Genomic DNA, 21,065 nt, shown 5'->3' on the forward strand with positions numbered 1-21,065 from the left:
TTATTCGCTAACGCTGTTGGCAGTTGGCACATGGATACGATCATTTTATTTAAAAACGATTCCTACACTGTATATTATTGTTTAAAACTCCATTGATTTTCATTTTTTTTATTAATAATTTAATTCAATGGCATAGAAATAAAAAAAGGTTTAGTTTTTTATTATTAATTAAATGCAAAGGATATGCATATTTGGAAAATGATTTAATTAAAAAAATATTTAAAACTATTCTTCTAAGTGGGTTCAATTATGAGTGTACTAGAAACGGACTTGGCTAAAATTTTATTCCACGGTTGATAAAAAAATCTAGTTCTAATATTCATCCGCAGAGATTGTAGCAGAGAAAGTTTTATTATCTCATGTTTTTAAATTAACGTCAGGGTGGTAAAAATCAATATTAACCACACAAATGTGATTACTTTCATTCGAAAGGAGGCCGATATATATTATTAAAAAAAATAACATATACTTAAAATGGAAGCAAAAGTTAATTAAAAACAATGTTAATTACATTGATAATTTTGAGATAAACATCGGTGTCTGCTTTCTCCTTTACCGAGAACATCTTAAACACATTTAATTGAAAATGTTCCACGAAGATGTTATAACAGATACAATAGAGCTCAACGTTTTATGATGCTTTCAAAAAGCTTTTAACATTTTAAATCTGCCCACACGGCGTACTCTTTTATGAAAAACTTTGGTTTCATTTTCATACTTATTCATAATTCAGATAAATCAAAGCCACCGTGTAGTAATGTACATTTAAAATAATACTAGTATTCGTATACCTATCGATATATCTATTTAACATAAAATATGTATATGAATTTTTTTTTTAAATATATTTTTGTATACTATTGAATATTTTAATAGATACCAGTGTTATATAGCACCTCAGACACAAAACGATAATAATTTAATGTATATCTACAATAAAAATCTACATAATCCGGATTAAGGCAGATCAACCTGATATCGAGTTCATCAATTACACGTTCGATTTCGCGTTAATATTCTGGGTTGCGATAAAAGTTTGTGATAAAAAAATTCACGAGTTCCTTAACATATTTCGTGAACTAATTTTTTAAATAACTTGCTTAAAATGTATTTAAATATTTTTAGTATCTATTGCTGTCGCTTAGAAACACCTCAAAATGCAACTACATTCTCAACTGAATTAACTAATGGCTAGCTTCGTGAATTTGATATGTACAATCTAATGACGTCGACTGCTCCTGATATTACATTACGTATCTAACCATCCGAACAGATAAACCGTTATAACACAGGTACATAGTGTTACGCAGACAACTGTAAATGGAAACTAGAAAGTATTGTCTCGCACAAAAGTGATAAATCACTATCGGTACGAATTCTGCGAATATTTGCTTTCTGCTTGTCGCACGCTGTAAGAAGTACTGGGAACGAACGGTGTGGTGTGAAGTCGAAATCGGAGTGTGCCAGCTAGTTCGGGGAAGCGACGCCGCCAGAGTTCGTGACCCCCCTAAATACGATAGTACATGTTACTTCGATGCCTACATGAGCGTCGGCATCGATTTTCTCGAATTCTTACGTAGAGAATTATATACTTGGATCGCTGCTGCCGATCGTCGTATTGTATGAAGTATAACAACGCTTTACAAAAAAACGACGATAATATAATAGGTACCGAATTAGAATATGATAATATTTAAGTACCTACGCTTATAATATGTTATTTAAAACAAAACAAAACTTTACAAAGCTAATGCTAAATAAATAGTTTTTAGGTCGGTTTGAGGTTAGCTATGATTAATATTACAGTTGTATTTACATTACAACCAAATAGGTACGTTACTACGAAACACATCGCCCTGTTTAGTATTACGTAACCCCGTGAGACCGATACATGAACCAGCTGTCCCCCGAACAATAATAAATAACTGTCCCCGAATCATACCCGCAGCTGTATTATAACTATAATTAAAATAGGTTGTCCTTTTTATTGGGGTAAATAAGCAGAATAACACTAAATCCAACTGATACTGATACTGATACTAGGGAGGATACAAGGGCACAGCACTACAGTTTCATTGATATAATTGTCTCCGATTATTATCTTCTTCAAATATATAAACCGGATTGCTTTGAAGCAGGTGGCTAACAGCTCGTAACACGCCCTAGAGCCAGCACAAGTGACCTAACAAGTCTTAATTACAACGATTCAACGACACAAATAAATCATTTCGATATTAAGCCGGCATTGTGAGCGGGGCAGCTGCAGTGCGTGTGTGCCAATGACAGCGGGCAGATGGTCGTGAAAGCTGCGCGCCCGCAGGTAACGGATTCCGAGAACGCCAAATATAATCGCGCTACGGGGAATCGCTCTCTATGGCTATGTCATACGCTCGAATCAAATCGAATGTGAATCGGACATCTGTGTGCTTAGTGCGAGTTTTATAACGTTCTCGGTAGCGTAAAAAAGTAGATTGTTCCTACCTAAGCTGATGATAGCCTTGAGAGGCTAATACAGCGTAACCTTTAACTAGTAGGTGAGCTCACGGGGCTCAAACCGGAGTGATGCTAATACTGACCCTAGCAAAAGCAGTGCTTCGCGGAATCTACCACCGGATCGGAAACGCGACCCACTGAGAAGATCCGCTGAGAAACTCAGTGGGCTGTGTCTATGGGTTAATTTGCTCGTCAAGCCATTCGTCGGTGACGGTGACCGGATAGCGTAAAAATTAACTCAAATTTGTATGGAGTTGGATCGTTTGTGTACGTTTGTCGCTAGGGGCGCTGTTCCAATTGCAAACAAATTAAGAGTTAACTTTTACGCTATCGAGAACGTTAATAAAATCGCACTAAGCACATCTGCACCAACTCCATCCACCACATGCCTGATATCAATTTGTTAATATGAATAGAAAGCGCTACTATACGTACTTCAACTATTTGTCGACTAAATTATCAGTCACATTGCAACTTTAAGTCAATTTTAATTTTTTTTATACATGTAATTTATCTACATTAATTAAATATGTCAACAATGTAAATTTACTATTGTTGTTAAAAATAGTTAGCTACCAAGAATTCAAATGAATAACTAACTCCACAAAGACTGTGACGGGTAATGTAAATTGAAGTTTGTAGGAACGATGACATATATTTGTTCATTTATCACGAAACATTTAAACGTGAAATTGTCGCTTAATAGTTTCTCGCTATTCGCTATTTGAACAATGCTTTACAATATACCTACATTTAGAATGACTTATGTTGTACCTACCTTATCTACAAACATTTAAATATAAAAGATAATCATAATTAAAAAACCGCTATGAACATTAAGTACGTAATGGTGAAATTAAGTTTTAACTTTATGCAAAACTTTTAATATTCCGCAGACAATGCTTTTATTATTACTAGTGATGTGCAATACGCAATAATCACTGCAGATTATCTAAACATACTCGAATATTCAACAATAGAACGGACACATCCCTGGTGGCGCTTGTGTGTTTTAAAGTTTCATTAGCATTAATAACTTTTGTATTGTCTGTTTAGTATTCTTTGCGGCACCGGTGGTCACGAGCACATGCAATTTTAGTTGATACTTTCGTTCCTAGAATGATTTGCATTATCTTACTACGAAGACGAAGTAAAAAACAATGTTAAATTAAAGAAAAAATGTGTCAATGCTTTAAAAGATGTACTTTATTACTTATTTAAATATTATCTATTATAGCAGTAATTACGAATTGTTCTTATAAACAAACTTTGTCTTAATGTCTTAGGAGATCCACGTGGGCTTGGTTGAAAGTAATTAAAAGAGGGCAAATACATTTCAACTACCATTTGAAACAATCAACAATCTTCAACAAAATAGAAGATTTGTAGATAAGTGGCAACCTATGACTGATCGATTAATAGAAGTCAGGGAACACTCAAAACTGCTGTGGTGAACAACGGTGATTATCAATGGCTGTGATCAACGGTGTTCGAATTGAAGATTATCACGTTGTGGATTATTAGTTTAAAAGGCATAAGGTCAATTGTTGGACTATTTTGAGTCTGTCTTGTCGATCAAGCTGAGTAAACGGTGCGTTGCCCGTAAGTTATTAGTAAACGTAATTAATCGTTATTAACTAATTATACCATATTACTTAATAACTAATTATACATAACTAACGCACTATTTTTTGTATTTGTGGAAAAGAAGTATGTTCGGTAAGTTAATCGTCAGTATACCTGATTTAAGTTCACAAAATTTCAAATCAAAGAACAGAGTAAGTGAACATAAAGAATAGTGGTATTTTATGCACACCTAGGTTTTCTGTTCAAAAACTTTAATGTTGAAAATTTTTATGTGAAAAAATTATATAACTGTATATTCACGTTAAAAAACACAATTCTGATATTTTAAATGAACATGTTGATGGCATTTAATGAAATTTTTAGTTTAATGAATACAATAACAATAAATTCGAAATTTTAAACTAATAAAAAGAAATAAACTGAGTCAAAATTATTTCACCAAAATCTGTTTTTAGGACTTTTTTAGGAAACTAGAAGTTTCCACTAAAAAGCGGAAAAAAGTAAGTAGGAAAATGAGAGAAAATTTACAACTTAAAATAAAATCTTGTACCATGGAAATTAGCACCAATTATGTATTACTTCAAAGTCAAAATCCACACCAAACTATATTATGTATACTACACTCCAAGAATTAATGTGACTCAATACGAAATTTAAACTTAGTTCGATTGTCCGAATATAGCAATAGGAATTTTTCGGTTTTATGCATTATCATAAAATCTAAAAATTATGTATGGCGAAATTATGTATTAAAAATGTCGTATGTAATAAATTATTATTACATTCCAAAAATCATGCCAAAACTCTCTTCAGTTACGTTATCAAAATATATAATCTTTTTTGCCTTTCTTTCTACGATATTATGTTGAACCGAGACAAATTCACCAATCTTATTATATTTTAACATTGCAAAAATTGCTAAAAGATACAGATAATAAATGAGTCCATAGCACGCTATCTGGTAGGTTGAACAACACTGTGAGATGTGACTACATGATAGGTACCGTGCCATGGAGAGCGCTGAGCGGTAGCCCCCGCACACCGCAACTGGCCCCCGCCACCTCCGCAGAGCGTACTCTATCTATTCCGTTCATATTTTCTTTATAATGGCAGAGTCGTGCTGCGCGCTCGTCTCGCTTGTTTGTTATAAAATTGTAATAACTAGCGCGTCGCGTCGTGTTTTCTGTTCATTCCGTTTCATATCGTTACGAGAACAACTCGTGTCCTCGTTATCGAGGTACCTATTACAAATTTTGCGTCAGTGATACTACCAAATACTCGGTGCGTGACAGTCGGAACAGTGCATCCCTAGTTCTCAAGTAACCTAACGTAGTGTCTACTTTTTGAATTTTAATACAAACAATAACTTTCATTTTAAAAACAAAAATAATTACATAAAATGTTCATTGTGGAATGTAAATAGTTGAAAAAGTAAAAACAGAGGAATTCAGTGAATGTTCATGCTTTAAACGTACAGTGCTGTGTTATTTTTACATGGAATAAACAGTGTGAGCCGTGGCCTCTGGGAATAAGGTGGGTGGATCAGACAACTGTCCACCGGAGAAAAAGCAAATGTGCTTAATTAAAAGGCGAGAGACAACAATAAGCCCATTAAATATGACTCTTGCAGCGCGAATTACCCCACAAAGTAAGTTTCAACGTTATTTAAATAGGGTAAATTATTTTGACATTTTAATTAACAAGAATATTTTGAAAAAAAAAAAAAATATTTATATTATATGGATTTCTATGACTATTTCATAGATCTATATAATTAATAAAATATTTTTGAGTAAATAATAAATGCCTTTTACTAAATCTAAAAAATAATTAGCAAATTCGAGTGAAACTTGTTATCAGCGTTCACATTATGATATTATAGTGTGATATGAAGGCAAACATGCACACCATGTGTTGACAGCTGATAAGCATACTATAATAATATGAAAAATTTACGAAAAGTCCAAAAGGAGATCATGAAATAAATAAAAAAGTGTATTTGAAGGAAAGCATAAAGATTTTTCATAACAAATGACAAAAATTTTGTGACTAGTTCTTGTCTTTGGTCAAACAAAGGTCTCGACATCTAGAGTCATAAAATTATATCGTTGATTTAAATGAGCTTTTTCTTAAATTTCTCCATTGATCTAGGGGGAAGTCATAATTGAGAAGTATTGTGGATACCTCTTCTAGGGTCTATGTTGCTTGTTATGTTGTTGTTGATAGTTATGTTATTTACAAGTCTCTTGATATGTTATTTCTCTTGTCTTTTTGAATGGTGAATAAATGTATTACTTCATAATTAAATAGTTAAATCAGTGATTTTTTTTTCAAATAAAAATATTACTCTTCAAAAATGCATGAATATGAAATTTCACTTCCATTTCATATATAAGTAAAAATTAAATACTATTCCTTGATATCACTTAGAAGGTTTAATTGTTTGTTTTTTTTTTTAATATTATAATAATAAGAATATCATAAAACAAGTAATTTCCCTAGAAGTGGTTTGCTTTATGATTTTTAAAGGAGACTGATTGAAGGTGGATCAATTCCAATCAATTGTTTTACTATCATAGAAGTTGACAATGAAATAAATAAACAAGTGTGTGAATCTCTGATAATAATACATAGTATAGTAATATTAAATTGGCCTTATGAAGTGAATCAATATTGGAAACCTTAAGTTGCCGTTATTGAAACAATCAATAAAAATAATCACCATTAGACAACCTTACACTTACTTGATCATATTTACATTAGGTGGCCACTTATAAATGCATTATTATGTCACTTAATAATATTGATAATTATATAACTAAGATATTATTGATAACAACAGCTTATTATGTCTTGATTTTATCAGGTATTTTGTTCATTCACCTTACCTGTGTTGATAAATATTTAATGTAAAAAAAGTCATATTATAATAATTCACAAAAAAAATTAAAGATAATGAGTTGTAATTGAAGTCTGTCTTTGTATTGTAGTCACACTGAAAAGTTTATGCTTAATAATGTTGTGCGCAGGCAAAATAAATAACTTCTTCGTGATCTATATAAATTTTCCTCCAAAGATGGTTAATATTCTCTCCATAATATGTAGGTTATTTTTTAGCTACAACTTAATACTATTACATTATAGTGGAACAAGTGTTTTTCTGTAAAGGTTTCGTCCCTTCCTTAACTGTGATGACTGTTGTTTGATATAACATTTAAAAAAATCATTGATTGCTATTAAATTATTATTAGTATATATTTTTCACGGTCTGTGATATTTTTGAGGTAATTTCATTTACAAATTGCCTATTATACAAATCAACTTTTAAAAAAAGGCCTAACTGGTACATATCAGTTTGACAACCCGTATACCCTAGCACAGCTGTAATTCATGAGACCGCATCCGTAGTAAAAAATGCATTTCAATAGTGGAATTTCTTCTTTGCAGATGCGTGCTTGGAAGTAGGTGTGCCTCTGGGTGGCTGGTCGTCAGGTGTGGCATGCTGTCCGAATTGCAGGCACCAATTGCGAGTATCACTCGCGCCGGCGTCGGGCAAGTGTCACGCTTTGCCGTCGCCGCACACGCCGCCTTTCACCGTCCCCCCAACGTATTGGCCACATTCGCCTTTGTACGCGCCGCCATCACCGATCGTTCCGGCGCCTTACAATGATGAACTGAAGCGGCTTGCTGATACCCTCAGTGCGCTTAGGCTCTCTGGGTGGTACTACGATACTTTGAATTGGCAGGTATGTTTGAAATATTTTGCCTATGAACTTTTTTTTTTCACTGTATTATACTTTTGGGTAGTCCGAACTCACGGTCCGCCTAAGGTTATGATAAGATCAAAGACACTTACTTAGCACTCATTCAGAAATTCTAAGATAAACTTAATAAAGTCAAATTAATTAGTGGGTGAGTGAAGTTATAGCAAGATTCAAATGGTTTTCTTTATATATATATATATATCATCTGAAAACTTAGGAAATGTTTAGTTTTTGGTATCACTAAAATCGTATGACTTTGCAAATAATGTTATTTGCAAACACATAATGCTATATAAACAATGGAATCTTTTTTTAGATACATAGAGTATACAGATCCTAAGATTCTTCAATGACGTCTTTATCTGATAAAAATCCTCACATAAATATATTGCTCTCACGTAATGAAAGATCATTTGAGTTTTTTTTTTAAATATAAATTTCAACACAGGTGTGGAACTTGAAATTATTTTTCGAATTTCGAATTTAAAATGTCTTCATTTATTCCAAATAGAATCATTATGCAACGGCGTCTATCTATGGATATTATGTAAATGATATATAATTTTATTTTTCGTTACTAAATCGTAGAAAAGTATTTGGAAATTTAAACAAAAATTGTGTCTTCGAATCTTGCCCAATTAATATCATACTAGATGACTTTTTTTTTGATAACGCCATCTTGTTGCGTCTTTAAAGCGGTTAGTTGCCCTCAATTAAGAAAAATAGTATTATTATTCGCCAATAGATGTCGGGAAGAGGTTGATTATTGAAAATACGAATAAAACAACATTTTCTGAAAATAAATCGTAGCTAGATCGATTTATCGCCCCCGAAATCCCCTGTATACTAAATTTTATGAAAATCGTTGGAGCCGTTTCCGAGATTCAGATTATATATATATATATATATTAATATACAAGAGTTGCTCGTTTAAAGGTATAAGATTTAGGTGTAGATATTATTCATTGCGCGGGGAAACATTACTGACACCAAACTTGAATAAGGCAATAACTATTTCCATCGAGCCAACCTCGTGGCGTAATATTATAGAGAAAACTAAAAGATTTACTAAAACGTTTTTAAATTCAATGTCTTGAATCGTATCGAATCACGCACAATATTAGGCAACAGTGTATTTAAACACATTACCGATGTACTGTTGTAGAATCATTTGAAGGCCTATAACGTAACGCAATCGTTTTCGAGCAAAACGTAAACAGTGTGCTTAGTGTGAGTTTTTTAACGTTCTCGATAGCGTAAAAGTTAACTAAATTTTTGTATGTAGTTGGAACAGCGCCCCTAACGGCAAACGTAGACAAACCCATCCATTCCATACAAAATCCCATTCCATACAAAAACGAGTTAACTTTTACGCTATCGAGAACGTTAAAAAACTCGCACTAAGCACACTGTTCTCTGAAGCAGCGCTGAATGTTGCTAGTTTGAAACCAACAGAATAAAGCTTATAAAACGAATAAACGCAAGCCGAACATAAACCTTATTTACACTGCAATAAAAATTAAAATCACATTTTTTTATTTTATCATAAACTATTTTTTTTTTTTTTTTATGATTGAAAGTTTACTGGTGGCCCGAAGGCCTTTCCAGTTTCACCAGGACAGGTGGGCGAGCAAAGGCTCAGCCAAGAGGGGTGGGATTTGCTAACAACTGCCCGAGCGCCTCCGAAGGAGACCTAACAACTCAAGAGCAATTGTTTCGCGAATGAATCTACTACCGGATCGGAATCGCGACCCGCTGAGAAGATCCGGCGAGAAACTCAGCGGGCTGATGCATGGGTTAGCTTGCACGTCGACCTCTTTGTCGAGTTCGACGAGTACGGTTACCGGGGTATCATAAACTAGTGAACTCACGTAAAGTACGGTAGACGCTTTTCGAGTTTCTTAAGACGTTAGATGTTGAAACCAAATCCCGTTTTCCAAGAAAACTGCTTTGTGTTAATGCGATATAGATACTTATTTCAATATTTACTCATTTTCCTCAGGGAGCGAGAACATTGTTAAAAGACGCCAGTGTCGGAGCTTTTGTCGTGAGAGACTCTGGAGATAGAAACTTTATATTCTCACTATCGGTGCAAACGGAAAGGGGCCCTACATCCGTGAGGCTTCACTACGAACAAGGATTCTTCAGGTAATTTTCATATGTCACCATTATGTTAGAGATGTTGATTTTGTTATACATATGTTTTTTTATTTTTTATTGCTTAGATGCTCACAGCCCACTAGCGTTAAGTGGTTGCTGGAGCCCATAGACATCTGCAACGTAAATGCGCCACCCACCGAGAGGTATAAGTTCTAAGGTCTCGGTATAGTTACAACGGCCGCCCGACTCTTCAAACCGTAGCGCGTTACTGCTTCACGACAGAAATGGGCGGGGTGGTGGTACCTACCCGTGCGGGTTAAATGTGCGAAAATATTTTACGGCAGATGCGTATTCGCAGAAGTTGAGTACTGACAAATGTGTTTCCTTTAAAGACGCGTTTATTTCATAATATATCGCGATTGTTTCAGCGAATTTTGGTCGGTTTTCATTAGCGTAAAATATTAAAAAAAAAAAAAAATGTTATTCACCTACTATTTTAAAACTATCTATGTCGAACTAACTATAATCGATTTAAAGTCGCACACGAAAAGTTTACTAATCCTATAAATAGCTTCGCACTGAAAACTCTTATCAGCAGATAACTGTATCTAAACAAGAAAATTGAGAAAAATATATTTCAAACATAACTTTCGGGCGTTAACAAAAGGAAATAACACCATTAAATAACATTAAATTACTTTTGTTGCGTAATATAATGTTACGTCAATACTTCCCGAAACCTGCGCGTCATTCGGTAGCGGACTCATTCAATTGCTGATCACGAAAAATTCCGGCCGAAGGTTTCCCGATTGAGTAAATTACAGACAGAGCAGGCAAATATTTTAATGTCACACACGCAGTTATCATGTTCATTGACTGTTCGTTAGGCAAAATTTTCCTCTTCGATTGGTTAAGTAAAATTTTGCAGACATCTCGTTTGAGAAACAACATCCGCGTGTAGATTACTTATATTTTAATATGATAGAAACATTCGTTATTAATCGCAATTTCAGAGATAGATTAAGATAAATATGAGTTTACTGGTGGTAGGACCTCTTGTGAGTCCGCGCGGGTGGGTACCACCGCCCTGCCTATTTTTGCCGTGAAGCAGTAATGCGTTTCGGTTTGAAGGAAGATCTTAGAACTAATATCTCAAGGTGGGTGGCGCATTTACGTTGTAGATGTCCATTGGCTCCAGTGACCACTTAACACCAGGTGGGCTGTGAGCTCGTCCACCCATCTAAGCAATAAAAAAAAGAGTTAACATAGATTAGAATACAAAACTTTATTGAAACCGCATAAATTACAAAAACCCAAATAACAAAAAAAAATAACAGAAAAAATATTTATCACTTCAATAATGAGTGCCAGCGAACATTAAGATTCTTCTATCTAGGTTTTTTTTAACGTTAAATACGTAACAAATCCCGATATAGAATGTTTCGAGATAAAGACGTATCAACTACCATAATATGTGGCTTTGGTACGACTACGGTTCAAATATTTAAGGCAGTTATAATATTTCATAAGTATATTTAACTAACACGTACTGAGAAACCTATTCGACGACGATGACTTTTATAATAAAAATCAAAACGAAAAGTTTATAAGTTTGCGTCAATACCGATTGCAGGGATTAATGTCAGAACGCACGGTATTAATCCTCCATCTTGTCTATGTTTGCTGTGAAGCAATCATGCATTATAACGTGAATAGTGGGACGATTGTTTCATAACACAAACTCAGACTTTCACCTCGTGCTTCAAACGAGACAGCGTACACATTAAGCCATTGTATATACAGTGTATATTGTGCTTAGTGCGAGTTTTTGAACGTTCTCTATAGCCTAAATGTTAACTGAAATTTGTATGCTTTTAGAACCTGGCCCTTAGCGGCAAACTTAGGCAAACGTTTCAACTCTTTATAAATGTTCACTTTTACGCTATCGATAACGTTAAAAAACTCACACTAAGCACACTGGTTACGATTTAAAAAAAAACTGACAAATAAGTTGCGTAATATTTTCTATTTTAGGTTAGATTGTGACAGACCGTTGGCTAGGTACATGCCCCGGTTCAGATGCGTGGTGGAAATGGTGCAGCAGTACAGACGGGCGGGACAACGCGGTGCGGCCGGTACGGTGTGGGTGGACCGCGAGGGGTGTCCGCATTCGCCGGTGTTACTCACCCATCCACTAAGGAAGAGCCCCCCATCTCTCATGCACGCGGCCCGTCTCGCTGTACACAAAGCCCTCGACTCCAACCCCCTCACTCCCAAGCTCTGGTGCGCTCCTAAACACAGGCTCCTCCCTCTCCCCTCCACTCTAATAGACTACCTAGGCGAATATCCGTACTCGATCTAACGCTTCGTCTAACATTGACAACCCTAAATCCTACAAGCGTATGTAACGCGCACCGAATAACTATCATAATATTATTTAATTTAATTTCTTTGTTTTGTACAAAATAAATCTTATATCTAGTACAGGTTGCTAGAAAGGGCCGGCTCCTATTATAATTATATCGATTAACATTATAATTTATATTAGTGATTTAATGTAATAAAAATAAGTATTGAATATGGGACTCAACTATGGTATTTAGTGAAATTTTACGCAATTTTTAAGCCAATTCTGTGTCTGTATATAGTGTTGTTTAGAGGATGTTAGCGCAAGACTGATGCCTTTCAAGTCTATTGGAAGATCTTGACTCACTTCTCGTCTAGATTAGTTAGTCCTGTAAATAATTTGAGCATCTTATAAACCGTATGACCGTCTTGTACTTGTGGCGATTGAAGCTATAGTATTAAAAAAGTATTTAGTTAATTATACATTAAAAAAACAATTTGTAATATAATTGCAATTTAAGAAATGAGGTATGTATATCATTTGTTTTTCTTCAAACTGTGCAAGATAGTCATGCGTTATGTTACATAAATAATGTAACAATAAAAAAATCGAATCATTAGACCTTCTGCTGATATTATTATTTTAGCAAATTGTTCACTAATGCCTTATCTTGTCCATTGTCTTAAGCGATCATCACATTTATAGTAAATTAGTATATCAATTTATAATTATTTATTTCTCGTTTAATATTTAAGTTAGTTTCAACCTTTTTAGTTCTTTGTTCCTATATGTGTGGTCTGTCTGTCCTTTTCATTATTGGATTCAAATTTTTTTATCTCAACATGTCTCTTGTTTGAGAACAAATAAACTTGTAGTCTGTGAAATTATATTGATGTAAGCGTTTTCACTCATTAAACAATTTTGTTTGAAGTATAACCAACATTGTAGGAAAACAATCAAGACAGTTTTCATTTATATTATCAATACTAATAAAATCAGTTTCCTTTGCACGGAAATGATTTTATTATGATTAAATTAGAATATCAAAGAACCAACATGCTGGTTTGCTCAGAATGTCTACTTAACATATTTTGGGTGGTAATATCAATCTAAATAAAATTGTCATGCGAAAAAGTTCAATGTGTGATAATCCTTACATAAATACAAGTTAGAAATAAAAGTGCCATTCGTTAAATAAAAAAATAACAATATATTTAAATGAATGCATGCAACTGTTTTTTGAGGCTGAATATGTAGAAAAAAGATATCTATTTATTTAATAATCATATACTTGATTAAAATATGGATATAATTTATACATTTATCTTATTTGGTTCACAAACCAATAATTTATTTATTAAAAAATGTGTGCAAAAACAGAAAGTTTGTTTTACTAATTTTGTATAAAAATTAGACTAGGGGCATAGTTTATTTTTGTTAGGTGGGGGGAGTATTGGCCAGTAATAAATATTATCATGTTGTTTGTAGAGGATGGCTTATAAATTATATTGAATAATCTTTGTATAATCTCATATAATAATGATGATGAGCTGTAATCCTAAAATCTTTTAAAACATTTTCACTTGTTATTTTTGACACAAGTGACATTGACAGCTTTCATAAATATTTTTAGCTTCCATTATTATTTAATTCTACTTTCTATTTTGAATCTGCTAACTCTGCTTTTATGTACAGTATAAGACGGATTGCATAATAAGTACCAAATAGTACCATGATCCTTAAAGCTCGGCCTTAAAAAAGTAAAGTATAGCTTATAATCTATATTTATAATATCCTATGCTCGCTGAATCCTTGTTATTTTTGTAACATTTTGTAAGGGAAGGGAAACTCTCCAATTAAATAAGTGGGACATAATAGTAGAACAAACTTATGTAGAGATTTACAGACTAATCTGTGTCGAGAGAACTGCAAAATATTTATATACGAAAAATAATAATATAAAATTACGTCTTAAATTTGTATTTTAATTTTTCACTATTTATTATTACCCATTGTTACGATAAAGCTATAAAAAGAAATAACACCCATTATTTATTACAACACAGGCAGTTTTTCGTTTTAAAAAAAAGGTATTCTTCCGCTAAGGGAGAATCATTCTCGGTATTAGGCATCCTTAACCCGTGACATTCACTTTTGGGATAAGTACCAGTGATCCGCTTATACATTGACTGTGTTCATTGAGTTCATTCAGTCGGAGACTCGCCCCAGAAACCTCTCCACTTCGGACACAAGTTTTGATCGTCTCTCACCACGCTCCGAGAGAGACTCTGATGGCCGATCATCCGAATAGCAATGCATGCCATCAATAGACAGCATGTCATTGATATACAGGATAAAAAGCGTGGGGGAGAGCACCGAACTTTGTGGAACGCCAGCGTTAATGGTCATGGTATCGGAATAGTCAACGTCTAGAACGACCGTGATGCTACACCCATCCAAAAGCTTGCAACACACTTGCAGAGTCCCTCGGGGATTCTGTAAGATGGTAGCTTTGACAGAAGTGCCCTATGCCAGACCCTGTCGAAGCCCTTCGCGATATCAAAGCTCACAGCGAGAGCTTCGCCCTTCCTCTCCAAGGCTTCAGTCCACCTGTAAATAAGGTATACAAGAAAATCGCCAGCTGTGACGGAAACCGTAATGTCGGTCACTGATCAGCTGGCGATCCTAAAGATACCTCAAGAGTTGCGTATTTATTATTCGCTCCATCACCTTGTAAAGCAAGGAAGTTATTGTGGTAGGCCTACAGCTCGATGGGTCCGACTGGTTATCCTTCTTGGGGATAGAGGACGTGGTCGGTCTTCCATGAAGACGGAACCCTGTTAGTGCAATAATAGAGGCGATACAAACGCGATATCGCAGGTGTCAGCTCAGGGGCGCACATTTTCAAAACCACTACGGGAATGCAGTTTTTTATAGTGCCCTTGTAGGCAGACGAGCATACGGCCCACCTGATGGTGAGTGGTTACTGTTGCCTATGGACTTTAGCAATGTCAGGAGCAGTCTGGCCCACTCGACTTATGGACGTCTAGGAGTCGGAGCTCCCGCCTGACTGCACACTGTGTGAAGCAGATCTCCGGCAGGTAGCTATTACACCGGGGGATGTTCAGTGGTGTGGCACCCCCGTCGTCCACAATCGAGTTCGAGGTGAAGAGTTTGACTAGAAGTTCAGCCTTCTCTTTCGCACTATGGGCCAGACTGTCATCGAACTTGCGCAGTGGTGGGAGACTAGGCCTGCAAAAGTTTCCTTCTGCAGCTTTGGCGAACGACCAAAAAGCCCGGCTCCTAGAGAGATATATCGCTATAACGACTATCCCACCCTCTAAAACCGTTCGCATGATTTTGTAACAGGGTAAATAGGCTGGATGATTGTATCTCTGAAAACAATACGATCTTTAAAGCAGAAATAACCTTCGCTTTACTTTCATCTTTGATCTATTTTAGTCATCTGTTAAGTAAAAAAGTGGACTTTTTGGCGGGAACGCGAGGAGTGAAGTTCTGTGATTTGTTTTATTTTGTCTATTTAGTGTTTCTTCAGGTTTAAATGTGTAATAACAGTGGTTTATTAGCTGTTTAGTATCTGTGAAAGTGCACAAATGTGCAAAATGAAACAAAGCCGCTGAACGTAGCTTCTTGGGATCCTCCAAAAATTTTTCTGCTGAAAAATTCTAAGTAAATGATCACCATTTTACTGAGATTATATTTCATTCCATACCATCTCATTTCATTTCATGCCATGTTTCATATTAATCAACTTCATTTTATTTCATAATATCATCTTTCATGTAAAAAAGTTTTCATTAAAATTAAAATAAGACTTGACCTAAAGGTCTTAGTTACCAGGCCATAACATCCCTTAAAAAAAACAAAAAAGACTCAAGCAGCATGACCAGATTTAGTACATTTCTACTTTTATGGTAGATTTTTAGGTACTGGCAACAGAATATAGTATGTAAAAATTATTTGGTGTATTTTAGTAGAATTCACGCTTTTCCGTTATTCTAGTACTTTTTGGCATATAAGATAAATTTGAGGTATTTCCCCTTTTATCGAATGGATTGTAACTATTTAATTTTCTTTCTTTTTACTGGTGGTAGGACCTCGCGTGAGTCCGCACGGGTAGGTACCACCACTCTGCCTGTTTCTGCCGTGAAGCAGTAATGCGTTTCCGTTTGAAGGGTGGGGCAGCCCTTGTAACTATACTAAGACCTTAGAACTCATGTCTTATGGTGGGTGGCGGCATTTGCGTTGTAGATGTCTATGGGCTCCAGTAACCACTTAACACCAGATGGACTGTGAGCTCGTCCACCCATCTAAGCAATAAAAAAAAAAAAAACATTACCATTCGTGTCGTGAAACACAACACAAATATATTTATGTTTCTTGTCTTCTAATTTATTGTCAACTTCTAGTTCGACGTCTGAAGCTTTTATGGTGAATAAATTTTGGAATGGAGTAAGCCAAATCTGTGACGCGATTAGCAAACCAAAGTACGGCAATTTGTCCTGATTTGTGAAGCAAATGATGATACTACTTTTGTCAAACGCCAAAATAGAAAGAATAAATTCCAATATTAATAGGATTAAAAATCAAGATCGAAATCGATATAGTAATAAGAATGTTGCTGCAATAATGCAATACAGTAGTAATTAATGACGGTTTCTTTCTTAATTTTATTATTTTATCGTTTAATCAAGGAAACATTCGTGTTTTTACGTCATAACACGACAGCAAAAAAGTATAATAGTTTTTTTTAGTATTTTCTCGTTCTCTATTGGTACAATTCAGTAGCTTTTAACCTCCACAAGCAGTAGATTCGTCAAATGAAATCTGGTCACGCTGGTCTCAAGTGTCAGACTGTCAGTGTCATGTTAAGCAACATATTCGACTGTCAGAGAATTATTGATTTCTACTTATTTATCAATTAAAACTGAACGAGTTAACAATAGATAAAAACCAAGCACTAATCAACAACCATGTAACTAAATAGAACACAAGCTATTTAATATAAAAGTGCGCCATGACTACGAATGGGAATAGTGCCAACTACGCACCCCTCAAGCAAATACTATCGGAATCAGAGTCAGAAGATGACAACAAGTTGGAAAATGCAGTTCAAGCCGGCGACGGAAGAAATATGGATTTCAACACCGGTCTGTTGGTATCTAGGAATAGTATGAGTGACATGGACGATTTTAACAGCAACCTTAACACTATGGAGAGCACCATGGATAATGTAAGCTTCCTACAATCCGATATGTCCAGCAAATTATCAACACCACGAAGATTCGCGTTCATCACTTCAATTCTTCTGTGTATTATTGTCATAATCGTGTTCTTGTGGGGTATACCTTGTTCTGATTTCGGTAGCTGCCCAGGTGCTGAGTGGCAGGACAAAACAACTAGCTGGGAGTTTCCTTACGATGAAGTTGAATTGTCAGGAGCGGTGCAGGTCGTTGACGGTGCAATCCCGTTTACTAAAAACTTAATTTTTATTTATCGTGGGAACCACATGAGAAAGGATTCACCTAATGATGATAATGTGAATGGAGTATTGTTGATTGTTGGAAACACAGGTAAAGTGGGATGGTACACTCGTGAGAGTAGAATACCAACTGAAATCAACTGCCATTTGATTGATGTAAACAATGACAAGATTAAAGATTGTATTGTCTCTGGTTCAGAAGGTTTACTTGCTGCTATTAGCCCTCTTGCAGGTACTTACTATTGGTACATGCATAAACAAGGTAAAGTACTTAGCAATATAGCTGCAATTGATTTCCCGATTGTAATGAAAGATATGGATAAAGATAATGTGAGCGATCTGCTTACAGTTGCTACTGTTTACCCAAATACTAATCATAATTCACTACTAGTCATATCAGGTGCAACAGGTAACATCATTGGAGAACCTCTTGTAATGAATGATTGCTTGACAGTTAAATTGATTTCAGTCTCTGAAACAATCTCATATATTTGCAAGAATGGTGCTACAGAAGCTGTAAGGGACAAAGAATATTCAGTGTTGTATAAAAAACTGGTGACCGTTGAGCATGCAAATCATACTAAGCATGCGAAGCCAATTAATAAAAAAGTTAACATCAATTTTAAGAAAAGTATTGGAAATACCCGTGTTCTATATTCAAACGGTCCAGGCAAACTAATTGTTGAAAATTCTGGAGAATGCCCTGATTCATGTAAAGTGAATTTAACTTTATTGCTGGACAGAAACGGCAGCAGTACAGTCAGCTGGGAGTACACAGCAAATTATGTGTTTGCAATGAAACCAAGTACTTTTGCTTTCGCCAATTCTATACGAGGTTTTGTATTGAAATTATGACAGTGGAATAGTGCACACTTAGCAAGTAGTGCACTGAAAGCCAAAGAAATAAGATACAATATACAGAACCAGAGCCCTAAGGATCCATATGAAGCGTTTTATTACCGACCAGCAGTAAATGTTGACTCAATAACATCATTTGTTAGGTACCCTAACTTTACAGTCTATGATATATCTGAGAGAATTGTGTTAGTCTCTTTTGATAGATTACAGACACACAATGTGAATGTGAGTCAAACTGATCTAGTGCAGATATGTCTACGTGGGCCGGTAGACAAAAATTCACAGTTACCACTATGTCAGCCAGACTTAGAATATCAAGAACAATCATTAATGATTGCTGATCTGGACAGTGATCACTCACACGAGTTAATATCTTATTATAGCACATTTGCAGCACCTGAATCAAATAATGCAAAAAATTCAAACCCAAATGATTCTTGGCACTTAACTTCTGTTGTTAGAGTAATTAGGTTAGAATCTGAATTACCAAAACTGTTTGTAGCCGATATGTAATCATAATCTTTTGGATATTAGATGTGAATGCCAAATGTTCGCCGTAAATTATATGGCACCAGATATTTCTAAGACTAGTCATTAATTTTAATTATTATTAGTGGTTTTCTTGCCTGTGTGTTCAATGTTTAGCACTAATAGTTAAATACTAAGTTTTTACTGGTTAGGTTGTGTGGGGAGTCAGCATGGGTTGTTACTACTGTTCAACCTATTTTTTATGTGAAGCAAATCATGTATTTTGGTTTGAAGGGTTGCCAGTTGTGAATGGTTGTTATCCTGTGGGTGGGTGTAAAAACCTTTTAAGACTCGATGGTCTTTGTATGCCTTTCTTGTTCTCTCTCCATAAATATTTGTAATCATTAACCTAGTTCATAAAAGAGTCCACCAGCTTCCTTAGTTTGTTGAATGCTTGAGATTATGAATTTGATGAACCAGGGCATTACCCCGTCATCCACCAGTGGCCACTGCTATGCACATAGTTCGAGACTGGTGTAGAAAACTGCATAAAAGACTAACCAAATGTGTAGTTAATAATTAGTTATGTTTCTGCACATTTTGTACATATAGCAAAAAAGGCCTGTAGTCTATGTTGAATACAATGAAATTGTATTTTGATGTATATATCAATGCCTCCAATGAACACTACTCGTTTGCATCGATATTTAAAAAAAAATATTGCCCTTCTAGCCCACCTGATGGTGAGTGGTTACCGTCGCCCATGGACTTCAGCAATGCTAGGGGCAGAGCCAAGCCGCTGCCTACCGCAAAATATTCAGTAATGCTCCTTTTAGTTTACATTATTCCAGGCATAAGCTTTATATTGGCTTGACGAGTCCCAGTATCATCTACCATTACCCCCTATCTCATATTTGTCTTTATCCACATTAGGTAATGTCATTTTTACTACTCATCACCTCTGCCCATCTAATATGCATGTTCGAGCGTTAATAAAATGAGCAGTATTTTAGATATATGTATAAATTATAACTATTCTCTAAAATCAACTGGACCTGAACAAATCAGGCTCAGACTTCACTAATCATAAACTCATTGTTTTATTATAATACTCAGCATTGTACCTAGTTAAATGTGTTAAACCTAATTAATGTTGAGTTGTTTAGTAACAAATTTTAAAATATTTAAGCTAGTGCTACATTATTAGTTTTCGAATTTTTGTATGTGAACATTTTCAGTGCTAAATGTAATTAGCGGTGCCTTAAATTAGATATATGTGGAACGTGCTCCGCGGTTTCACCCGCGTTAAAATTTTAATTCAGAAATAATTACACATATTCCGTTTTGAGAGAAGTAAATAACATTCTGATGCATAAAGCAGTCATAAAGAGTCGTTTATTTTAGCGGATAACGTCGTTGTCCTGGATATTTATTTCATTTATTATCAAAAAAGTATGCTTTAAATCCAGTTAAAAACAATCTTTGTGTGAAATTAAATCCAAATCTATTTAGGAATTATTGCGTGATTACGTACAACCGTGCAAGCTCACATTTATAATATGTATAGGTATTAATTACTATTAGTTTAAGTAGTATAAAGTTATTGTAACCCTAAAAACATGTATTTTATTTGCTTCAAAATAAAGTTATCGAGAATATAATTTTCTATTGTTTTTAATAATTTTCATTAAAATTTAACCAAGTAATTTGCATGTATGGAGGAAATGTATCTTAACAATCATTGATATATTTTAATATCAAGTTAACAATAACTTAACAACAGGTAAACTGTAATAGTCCATTGTTAATAAATACTATTTTTAAGACATTATGATTACAAAATGAACTTTTTTAAATGTCCTGTCATCTTCTGCAACTCCCTGAGAAATTAGCTTACTAATTGATTCACATAATAAATATTTGTCAATTTAATGAAATTTATAGT

At 34.7% G+C, this 21,065-nt stretch overlaps 2 protein-coding genes across 2 annotated transcripts; both read left to right on the top strand.

Moving 5' to 3' along the window:
* Nucleotides 1–7,524: 7,524 nt before the first annotated feature.
* SOCS2-12 (protein) lies at nucleotides 7,525–12,304 on the top strand (the record flags this gene model as incomplete). The annotated part of the gene is given in 3 exon segments (NM_001256992.1): nucleotides 7,525–7,826; nucleotides 9,847–9,992; nucleotides 11,979–12,304. Coding segments are annotated over 3 exon segments (774 nt in total), but the record flags the coding sequence as incomplete, so codon positions are not given.
* A 4,831-nt stretch (nucleotides 12,305–17,135) lies between these two features.
* LOC101740899 (uncharacterized) lies at nucleotides 17,136–20,781 on the top strand. Its single transcript, XM_012690380.4, has one exon. The coding sequence runs from the start codon at nucleotides 17,330–17,332 to the stop codon at nucleotides 18,647–18,649; it is 1,320 nt and encodes a 439-aa protein (XP_012545834.1). The 5' UTR covers nucleotides 17,136–17,329; the 3' UTR covers nucleotides 18,650–20,781.
* The last annotated feature ends 284 nt before the right edge of the window (nucleotides 20,782–21,065 follow it).

This window comes from Bombyx mori, chromosome 17, assembly GCF_030269925.1.
Source record: "Bombyx mori chromosome 17, ASM3026992v2".
Classification (NCBI taxonomy): Eukaryota; Metazoa; Arthropoda; class Insecta; order Lepidoptera; family Bombycidae; genus Bombyx; species Bombyx mori.

Excerpts from the sequence above, each read along its gene's own strand:
- LOC101740899 (XM_012690380.4), top strand. The coding sequence starts at position 17,330 with ATGACTACGAATGGGAATAGTGCCAACTACGCACCCCTCAAGCAAATA.